Source organism: Trachurus trachurus (assembly GCF_905171665.1).
Source record: "Trachurus trachurus genome assembly, chromosome: 17".
Taxonomy (NCBI): domain Eukaryota; kingdom Metazoa; phylum Chordata; class Actinopteri; order Carangiformes; family Carangidae; genus Trachurus; species Trachurus trachurus.
The window spans coordinates 27,445,036-27,456,710 of NC_139900.1; the positions used below are offsets into that span (position 1 = coordinate 27,445,036).

General features: G+C 40.9%; 1 protein-coding gene across 1 annotated transcript; it reads right to left on the minus strand.

Moving 5' to 3' along the window:
* Nucleotides 1-5,542: 5,542 nt before the first annotated feature.
* On the minus strand, nt 5,543-10,993 carry ednrba (endothelin receptor Ba; the record flags this gene model as incomplete). Its single annotated transcript, XM_083991184.1, has 7 exons — nt 5,543-5,680; nt 6,614-6,722; nt 6,825-6,958; nt 7,272-7,421; nt 8,355-8,559; nt 9,556-9,668; nt 10,580-10,993. The coding sequence occupies 7 exons, from the start codon at nt 10,991-10,993 to the stop codon at nt 5,543-5,545; spliced, it is 1,263 nt and encodes a 420-aa protein (XP_083847310.1).
* Nucleotides 10,994-11,675: the final 682 nt, after the last annotated feature.

An 11,675-nucleotide genomic window follows, 5' to 3' on the forward strand; every position in this document is an offset into this window, starting at 1 on the left:
ACCATAATGTAAATTCCCCCAGGGACCAGTCAGGCAAGTAATTCACATGCATACTGGGTAAAGCCGAAACGATTAGGGATTGTCCATAAATTCTTAGAGGGGGGAGAGGGTGAAGACAACATGGGAGGGGATTGTAAATTTTCTTGTGGCTGAGGGAAGAAATGTCTTGCAGCCTTTTTTTTTCTGACTCTCATCCTAAAGTCAGTTTAATTTGATAATTCCTTAGCTTTATATTTATTATACCTTGGCTAGCTTATGAAATACAAACATGTGGTTGTTATCATAGCTGTCTATAGTAGTTTGCTAATATCTTTGAGTCAGGTAAAACGAGGAATTTGAGATGATCAACTCCGGCTCTGTAGACCTTTCTCACCTTTTTTTGACATTATGGAGGAAATAATTATCTCAGAAAATAATTGGCAGGTTAATTTATAATGAAAATAGAATAACAACTATGATCTTTGTTTGCCACTCTAATAATGTGTCCGTTCTACTGTATGAGTAAAGCTTTATTTTTGCACATTTTCACCTCTAAGACAAACTCCACATAGCTGGACATTCACCTCCTGGTGTAAAGGTATTTGGCTCTGACCTCCCTGTACGCCACGCGTGGTTGTGGCTACTAAATCACTGTTTGTCTTGTTCCCTTGGCCTGTATAGATTTGTCATCACATTGTCAGACAAGCAATAAATAGGTGGTACACTAACGGTGTCGAACTGTGACAAGTTTGAATGCCTCCTCGTGTAGGACTGGGTGGGTGGGTGGGTGGGGGGGGGGGTGCTGCAGAGCCTGTGGTTCGTCAGTCTGATGAATTCCTTCTGCTGGCCTCATCTGCTTACCTTCTGCTGCCTCTGTTGCTTGAGTGGGTGTGTGTGTGGGTGTGTGTGTGGCTGTGTGTTGTCTATGCATGTGTTCAAGTGTGTGATATATGTACATCTGTGAAAGTAAGTGATGAGTCGCATATTTCTTACATTTATCAACCATTCCATTAAGTGCAAAATCAATGATGTGTGACCAAAAACAGCACATGGGATTAGACAAAAATGCAGAGAGGAGTTTGTGTGCACACTCAAAGGCAAATGGACACACTCACACATGCATTGATACAGGGACTCCAGCTCACATACCTTTGTCTTATGTATTCTCATGGACAGTGTATAAAGGTCTTATAGTTTGAGCTTGGTTCAGCATTTTACCCTCGATGCATTCCCATGGATGAATGACACAGACAGAACACAGACACACTTTTACACTCATTATGAAAGCGTATTTTCTTTGTGCTTCCCAAATGTTAGTCAGAGCTGTGCTATGTTATGTGAATGATCCCCTCCTCGTGCTATCAATCTAGAATAAATATTCCAAAAACGAAGAAACAAGCCAGCGAGGCTTACACACATATGGTCTTTAATTATTGAATTTCTGTCAGATGCAGTGTATTCAGATGAGATCAAAGAGAAGAGTGACAGCCAAAGAAAATAGAAGAAGGTATATTGGATAACAGAAACAGCTATATGTCAACTTGAATGCTGTGCATGACAGCACAGTGTGCACCGAAAGCTTAAGGAAAAGAGCAAATACTGAAAGTTAAGCAAAACATCATGCTCATATAAATGCTCCAAGTTGTTTTTGAATGCAGTTTGCTGGCACAGCCTTTCTGGACATGCTGTGTAAATATGCAAAAAGGCGCATGGGAAGGATAGAAAAATGTGAAAGAATGTTTGGAGAGGGAGAGCAAAGAAAAGCCAAACCAGGTCCGTTCACACCCCAACCCAGTAGACCCAGACCCCAAATTATCAACCTTCCAGTCCAGCCAGGCTCCAGCAGTTACTGCTGGCTTCTAAAACTGTGAGGAGATGAACTGTGTTGATACTGTAGATGACTGCGTCTGTTGTGGTCTATGTTTGACGTCCAAATGCGCTGCATGCGTGTGTGTTTCCATACGTTGTGAAACAGTGTGTGTAATGAGAAGGACATAAAGCCTCAGAGTTCCTTCCAGAGTTCAGTGGAGTTAATAAAAAATGAGTTGACAGTGTTTGTTGAGAGAAAGAAACCTCTCAGCCAAGCTAACATGATGAATCTATCAAAGGTTTAAACTTAAGAGTAGTTTTTAATACTAAATGGAGCACTTTCTCTCTCATTAACCTTTTGGCATCCATCTGCTTTGAGTTTTATCTTAATTTTCTGGCCCCTAATACCAATAAAAAGTGACATTAACTCTACAATAGTGCACTGTAGTATTATGTTAGTTGTGAGTGAACCATGAGGAGTTTTACTGCTGTCCTCCGTTAATTGTGTAGGTAGTAACTGCTGCAAATAAGATGGAACGGATAAATTGCCTATATTTACACACAATATTAAGTTTGACATTTTGGGAAATAGTTGAGAGTTCCTTATATCGGCTTTAAATCTCACTAACACTTGGACTGTAACAGTAACACTATTTTTACCTTAGTAGGCTACAGACCCAGGTTAGCTAAACCCGGCAGTCTATATCATTTTCATTCATTTCAAATTTATTAAGGGATAACCCCTTGAGATGCATCTTCTCGTCTTCCAGGGGGTCATTCATTTAGATTTTGATGCCTCCCGCTAACTTTTAATTCAGTCTGTATGCTAAGCTAACCAGCTAATCTCGCACCAAGAAAGCAAGCACAATACTTATACATTTTGTGTCAAACTGTTATATTAAAGGAAACATATTCTGCCCCTCCTCCACAAATTAAAATAGTACCCAGGTGTCTTAAAGACATGTCTGTTTGGTCAAAATCCCCCAAGGATCAAACATCACAGCTCTTTTCATCCTCTCAAAACAGCCCTGTTCAGAACGGCTGGTTTCAGTGCCTGTCCCTTTAAATGCAAATGAACCACTGCTTGCCCCGCCCCTTCTACTGGTACCAGGTAGAGGTGGTATTATACAAATTCGAAACCTAGTTACATCACTGAAAGACAACTGAGGGAACCACTCGTAAAACCATGTGGATTTCAACCTAGGGAGCCTGCACATTACAGATTTTTTTTTGTCAATTTTCACATTTTGGGGGCCGGAAGGCAAGACAAACACCCAGATATATGTTAAAGAGCCTTCAAAAAAGTGATATTTGTATAATATGTCCTCTTTAAGGGACTTATTAGTAGGCTAAGTGTTGTGTTTTTGTGAAGTTAGCAGCTATGCAGCGGCTGTGACCTGGACAATCCTCACTTTCTGATTCTACCCTGAGCTCAGAGGACCTTATTATAACCTCTAACTGATGAAACCCTCCCCAGGGTAGGAAGTAACACTGATGTTGGCTGGATAGCAATAATCTAACTTACTACTAGCTCTTAAATGGCTCTTTAATTATCACTAGGCCTATTTTATTGTATATTTTATTATATTGAAGATATATTGTGTGTTTAATCTGCATTCCTTCACTCACAAAAGAGCTGTCTGTAGTGGTGAAAAGTAACACATTAACTCCCGCCTCCATCACATATTCTCTTCTAATGAAGTTAGCGCACTAATCAGCCAGTTCCGGCCTCACTTCATAATGGCTCACTGCAACCTCTGATGATCTGACCTGCAGAAGTAGCTACTGGTCAGATGGTGAATTATGTAGACTACCGATGGCTGAAGCTCATGTCAAGCGACAGTCACTACCATTTGCTCCCAGGGAGAAGCCACAACATAAAACAGCTTTGACACAGGTTAACCCACTGACTCATTTCAGTGTTAGCAGTAGACTACACCTCAATAACTGTAAATCACACATGTGAGGGCAAAAGATTTTTTAATTTAATTTACAAGATACTAAATCAACACTGAGCTAATTGTGCTTTGATATAAACAGTAAGTAACTCACAGAACAACATTCACTTCCTTTGCAACTTTCTGTGACTGATGATTTTAGCCACAGCAAACTTTATGTAGCCTACCGTACCAATGGAGGGTCAGTGCCAGTATCCACAAACTGATACATCAGTTCAGTCTCGGTTGGGAGTAGAAAAGGAGATAATTTAGGGAGGAATGTACTGAATGTGATTTCCTTCAGTTAGGGCTGCTTACACCACCGGTGGGTTTGATTTAATGTCAAACCGCACTGAATTGTTTGAAACCATACTGAAACATTTGAACAGAGGCAGAGGGGTTATGGGGTGGCATAGAGGCAGGAATGCAGCGAGATAGGTAGGGGATAGGGAAACAAGGGTAAAGCAAAGAGAAAACCTCGAAAATCTATAAGAAAACAAGCAAAACAGACATAAAAAGAAGAGAGTGAAAGTAGGGAAAGCGGATGAAGAGATAAGTCAAGGAGGGGTGGTGAGAGATCACAGGACAGAGAGCTTCTTTCACAGCTAATGTGACATGCATGACACTGGTTTAGCCTGAAGGAACATTCCCAGATCGTGTGTGTGTGTGTGTGTTTGTGGGTTTGTTTGTGGGTTTGTTTGCAGTGAAGGAGTGAGGAGAAAGAAAAAAGAGATCACAGTAATGTTCTGTGTTATCACATGATGATGCCTGAAGTCACACAAAAACACACGCGCTAACGCACACAAATACGCACAACCACACTCACACGCACACATACACATACAGTAAGGCCACAATAAGAGGCAAAGTGAGGGTTCACAATCATAAATGGTTATGACCGTTTGTCTGAACAGATTAATGGCTAGAAAATTGATGGTTTTCCTAAAAGAAAAGTACCCACTAATTAACTAAGTAATAAGTGACTAGTTTCTAACTTATTATATTTAATATTTTATTTATTGCAAAAAGAAATACCTCTTGACATACCAGCTGAGGCTTAAGATAATGTTGAGCAAATATAGTCACAAAACACATAAAGCCTCATGAACAGGCCTGATATTAAACAGTATAATACAATAGCTGAATAGTCACACAGCCAAAAAACACACAACATCAGTAGTTCATGTAACTAGTGGGAAAATGACACACAGACAGTAAATATAAAGGCACTAGTGTGACAACTGGTAAATTATGCAAATAAAGGAAATACATACCAAAAAAATGAAAAGAAGAGCATTAAATTCGTCGTTTTACGTTTTTCCAAGCCGCTGTAGTGTGTGGTAGCAATTCATAACAGAGCATCACACTGGAATATAGTCATAATATATACAATATTACAATATAATATGCAATGCAGAACTTGTCGCCAGATTCATAGCATCAAAGTATCATTCACTATCCAGGCTGTGAGCCAGATGAGCTGTCGCTAATTCACTAATTTGACATTTTGTAACACTTGTGCTGAACTTCGCCCCCGAGCTCAGTTCTGATATTTGGTGTCATGAACACCGGTTTACCTGCCTCACACTTGTTATCCAAGAATACAGTTTTTGAAGTGCACGGATACTTTTTTCTTCTTGGACAGGGAGAGTGTTCAGCTCCCCATAATGGCAAGGGGACCTCTTTAGGAGATGAAACAGACTTCATATGATATTGTAGACGAGGCAAGAATGGGCATTTATTCACATTCAGTCAGCCATACTTCAGTATTTATTTTTTTCATCGTCACTCCTCTGTTGTCACTTCCAGCCCCCTCCTCAGGCTGTAGCGATGGATTTGTTGGTCATGCGGGAGTTGCTCTGGTCAGAGGGTCGTTCGGTGACTTTCAGCTTCATGCACGACTGCTTTTCATCCATCAACATCTCAGCCGGTAGACACCAGCAGCAGAGGCAGGACTAGAGCAGGAAATAAAGTGGTGAGAAAGATTGTACGGAGTCTGCTGAGAGATAAGGGTAGCAGGAGTGTGACAGTGTTAACTGCTTGGCGAAAGATAGAAGAGAAACTAGTGGTTCCTTTTTTTTGTACTTTCTCACTTGTCAAGAGTTAGATAAAAAAAAAGATAATGTAGCTTAAGTGGACGAAAAGACTGACACAACTCTTGTGTCCATCTGTTAAAGGTGAAGCTTGGCTTGGCACAAGTCACATTGCCTGGTCAAGAAATGCCAGATAACTCTTCATCATGTAAACAACTTGTCTCTACACTTTGTCTCTAGAGGAATGGTTTTTTTGGCAAACTTCAGGGACACTGGTAGGTGAAAAAGGCTAAGCTAGCTGTTTCCGTCCATGTGTGCCAACCTAAGCTGACCAACTGCTGGCACTGGCTAGATACAAAAACATTCACCACGCTATGAGATAATAACGTAACGTTACGAGACAAAGTTGTTTTTGAGGCAGAGACTTGCCGAAAAACTGCATAAGCATCAGCGGTTTTGCATTTTTCCCTCTAAAACAACTCTGTCTGGTAACGTTCTGTTATTATCTCATAGCGTGGTGAACGTGCAGGTCACAACTTGTCCACCAGAGCGTTTTGGAGTTGTTGGATTGTGTATTTGATGAGTTTGATGAGGGAAACCAAGAAATCCCATGAGGCTCTGTAGCGTGGCTCTGAGCAGCTCACGGCTCTGCTCCGCCGTTCTAAAAATAGCTTGCACCGACAAATAAAGGTAACGAACCTACTCCTAAAGCTATGGCAATGGGCCAATTTGCCAAAATGTTGGACTATCCCTTTAAACACTAAGAAAAAATAGACATATTTAGCTAAATGTTTAACCGTTTGTTAACATCATTTCACTTTGTACATAGTCTGTGTATATAGCTGAGTTGCTTACCCTGAAGCAGCTCTTGAAGCGCTTGCTGACCATGTAGAGGGCAATGGGGTTGATACAGGAGTTGACTGATGCCATGTTGATGCCGATGTAGTCCAACACCAGAAAGAAACTAAAAATATTTCAGACATTACAGGGTTATTCAGTTTTCCTTTTAAATTATTATTCACTCTTTCCCTTCTCTATTTTCTATGCACTTTTCCCCATACCATACCTGAGCAGCTCACAGCGGTTCGGGTCCTTCTCATCATAAATGGTCAGCTTCAGGATTCGACTGAGGTGGAGCGGCAGCCAGCACAGAGCGAAGACCAGAACCAGGCAGAAGACTGTCTTTGCCACCTCCCTTCGCTGAACACACACACAAACAATCATAAATCACTGTGTAGTAACATGTTTAGACACTTTGGCACTGAAGTAGCTGTGGTGAAATTCTGGCAAAGGAAAAGCAGTCATATATCACAGAACACTTTTTTGAAAAGCTGAAAGAAAATCAAAATGTCTCAGCGAGACTGCTGTAAGGTTCAGGCTTTAAATGCAATAACTAACTATATTGTATTCACTTTTCTGTGAATGTTTGAATATGTTTCTTAAATGGTGCCAATTCTCTAATTACAGACCTTTTTAATATGAAAACAGAATTATATGAATACCATCACCAAACCTGTTTGAGGTGATCACTAAGAGCGATCTGGACTCCATTCTTCTTCCTCAGCATCTCACAGGTCATCAGGGTGTAGAAAATAGCAGTGCAGGCCAAAGGTAGACAGAAATATGCACTGAACAGCCACCAGTCCTTTGCTGATTTATAAAACTGCAGAGAGGAAACGGGAGAACAGCATTGGAATACGCACAAACATCTGAACTTGACAGCTTGGATTAAAGTTTAAACATGTCAGAGATAAATTTAATGTAGCGTGCATGCTGTCTGACAGCTGTGTAGGGGACTCAAGGGTGTGTCTCAGACTCTGGCTTATTCTCAAATCCATTCATCACAGGTACCCCAGAGGAATTAAAACTGTTCATTGTTGTTATTTTAAGCAAATGGGGGACACATTAATACACACAGACACACACACACATTATACAGCAGTATATTGTGTCAGCCAAGAAAGCAATAACTCCTGAGACATATTTCTTTTTCCTTCATCCAATCCTTCATTTACCATAAACTCTTTGTAACCCTGATCAGTTCTGGAAGCTGTCACAGTACGACTGTATGCATTTTGCACTTTTCAGTTAGGTATGCACATGTATTCAGTCAAGATTCACCATATGTACCAAAATGCACATCTACATGCGCCGTATGCATCTGTTTGTGTCAGCATATATTATACGTGCATGTGTAGGTTAGCAGCACATACAGCTGTATCAACACACAGTGTTTCCTCCACACTTAAATACATGAAATGACAGTTATTACCAAATGGTCACAAGACTTCTCAGCTCATATAAATATTCCACATTGCATATTTGCTTACATGCCCGTCTACACTGTTTACTGAACTGGAAACGTATATCAAAAATTGCACTATGAACCATGACTATTAAACAGGAGCTGCTGTTGTATACACTTGTCACTTTTAGTTTTACACATGAATGCTTGTTTTTATACTTGTATATTTTATTTATATCTCATCCCATCTATATTTCATTTTTAAAATCTCATTTACCTGCATGCAGTGGTAAAATAGTGCATGACAATGAGTGTCAAAATAATGGGAAAAAAAGAATAGACTCAACTCACCCTCATAAAGTCAGTTTTCTGCATGGGGTGCAGCAGGCAGATCCTCAGCTGCTCTCCTTTGTAGTCCATGGTGATCATGTCGAAGGCTATTGCCTCTGGCACAGCTAAGATGATGGATAATATCCATATGAGCACTATCTCAGTAGCCATCCACTTTGGAACTCCAATCCCTTTGATACGGCTCCACGAGGCCACGGCACGATACCTGAAAGATCCATCACAAGCGCAATTGGATCAAAAACCAAGACAATAGTTTGATATTTTGGGCAATGCATTCTATTCTATTCAGTGCCCTGCTTAGACTTGGGCCAGCTGGAGACAGCTCACATCTGGATGGCTGATAAATAGTTCGCGCTAGCAGCTGGTGAGCTTATGCTTAGCTGTAAGAAAACCATCTTGTTTTTACGGTTTGACTTTAGAATTTATTAAATACACAACATGTTAATGAGAGGGCTTTAGATGTGCTGGTGGGTAGATTTTTAACTTCTAGACAGAGTGAGGCCAACTGTTTTCCTTTGCCTTGAGCCTTTGTGCTATAAGCTAAACTAGCTGCCTTCTGGCATCAACTTTTAATTTATTACACGGACACAAGAGCGGTATTTATTTTCTCATTTAACTCTCAGTACGGAAAAAACTGAATAGGCTCATTCTCCAAAATATCACAATATCCCTTTAGTGATTTGAATTCTCCGATTGGCCTAATTTATACTGTATATAGCACAACATGAAGCAACATCTGTGACAATCTTTACGAAAATAACATCATTTTCCACAGCTGACAGTAGAATAATAAATAAATAAATAAATTAACAGGTCACCAAAGTTAAAAGCAAGAGGTCAAAAGCTGTGTCAAAAGTCCTAGTGTGACAGTGTTTCTGTAGCAGTGCTCAGAGGTCGTACAAGAGGTCAACATGAGAGGACGGGTCAATTTGGGTTGTCCGCTTGTAGATAGACTGCAATTACGTGCTTTTTGTGCTTTTTCCAGTCTATCAATCACTTGAAGTTCTTGTTTATGATGTGTGTGGCATTCACAGACACATTCCCGCTGTGATGGCGCAACATCGATTAGACATTCTTGCCATGTCTTGTTCAAGGACTGTTTGACACGCTCTCTGGAGAAGCCATAGGATTAAAGGAACCATCCAATTATTAGACGACCACGCCCCCCACCACCACCCAAGCCACGCCCCCACGGGTTTACCTGTCAATACTCAAAGCGCACAGACTCAGCACTGTTATCCCCACTGAGGCTTTTTGGACAAACGGCACCATCTTGCACAGAGTCACCCCGAACGGCCAGTCTTCTGCGAGGAGCTGGAGACAGACGGGGACAAACAGAGACAGACAGATTTGAACCGTGGTTGAAGAGTGAAGCCAATCGCTTGGCTCTGCGTTATTTCTCTCAGCCTCACACCATGTATATGCGTGACGCTGACCTTTCTTTGAACAGCCCGAATTTTTTTTTCCAAGTTTGATGTTTTTTTGTCTTCTCTTGCTAACACACTGAGGCTGTTTCTGTTTGACCTGGATCCTGCAGCGTTACGGAGGCTTAGGTACGGCAGCGTGCAGAGAACAACAAACCCTAAACCTGTACAATATGGGACTTTTCATGTGCGCTGTAGATGGGTGGCTGGAATGTGAGCGTAGATCTTTTGGAATCACATGTGGCCCTGCATTTCCCCATACCACCCTGTCTCTCCTGTCTCTGCTCTGGTATGCAACCACCACCAGTTGTTTTAACATGCTTGCCCCCTTACCCAAATATACAGATGCTTTGGCCCTCTTTCTTTCTCCCTCCCTCGCTCTCTTTCTCTCTCTCACACACACACACACACATACTTAAAGTGAGCCCAACAGATAATAACATGCCATAGACACAAGGGGATCTAGAGGGGCTCAGACTCCAGTAAAGTAATAACATGTAAAACTACTTGGAAGCCCTCTTTCAAGGGTGTGTGTGTGTGCGCCCTTGAATCCGTGTGTGTTAAAGGTTTAAAGTCCAATATGCAGGAAAATATTTGCATATGACCTTAAAATGATATTTTCATAAACTTCAAAGGGACATTATGCACAATAACAGTGCAACAAAAATAATTTTAAGTCTATGGGAGTTCTGAATTTACCAAAAGTAAAAAATAATGTAGAACGTAGAAGTAGAAGTAGAAAATCAGTATAAACCCCTTACTTTATGTATAGAATCTCTTAAATTCTGCATCTTGACTTACCTTGTAAACATTAATGGGAATGCCAATAATGATGTGCAGCAGATCTCCAAGTGCCAGGCTGGCGATCAGGATGTTTGGCCCGTTCCGCATGCATTTATTCTTATAGATGATCCTCAGAAGAGTAGAGTTGCCGATAATACCCACAACGAACACCAGGCAGGACACCACCGTGTTAATGTACTTGAAGGTGTCGCGGATCTCTGTGGGTCCGGTGCACATGGGAGGTAGTCGGCGACGGGGCATGGTCATGTTGGACCTCACCGGACCCTGCACGTCCCTCTCTACCAGCCCAGGTCTCTGGGTGACAGCAGTGGGGTCCTGGGGAACTTGTTTCTTCGGCTCCGCCTGCCCACTGGCCACAAGTATGTGACCCACTAAGAGGAGTAACTCCAAACAGAGGAGATGAGTCTTCATCCTGGAGTTTGTTATGGATATGGCTTTTATTCAACAGGACTGCAGCTGATCCTCTCTGTGTGCACCTGGAATGCAAAAGTCCAAGACAATCTGTTAACAGGAATATTGTTTTATCTTATGCACTCAAACAGTGACTCAGTCCAGTAGGGATAATAGGCTCCAGGACTTATTGTGTGACTGTCACGTCTTCTCAGTATAAACTCATTAAAAACTCAAAATTAAGATCTTAAGATTAAGACCCTCTCTCCAGTAACATTATAATTATTTTCATTTCAAGAAAAAATTATTAAAGGACGAAGGGGTTCAAAAAGGAGGTAGTTATTGTAAGTTATCTTTTGACTGAAAGTAGGGCAGTCTGATTTTTTGGGTATGCAAGGGATGGTCTTTCTTTAATATTTGTATTACTTTTTGTCATTATTTCAGCCTTTCTTTGCAATTTAGTTGAAAGATTAATTAGAAAGATAACTTTCAATAGGTTTTCCACAGTTTAAAAAGGTGCACTTTTCTAAATTCACATCGCTTTATTATGCAGCTATATTAGAAACTCTACGCTAAAGTTTGAATATATGTATGTGTCAACTTTGTTACATTATTTCAAAATGTTGTGGAGGGAGTGTTGCAGTTTTTAATGGAGAGTTCGAGGGATAAATGAATTACTCTGGAGGGGCCTTGCTGAAATGAG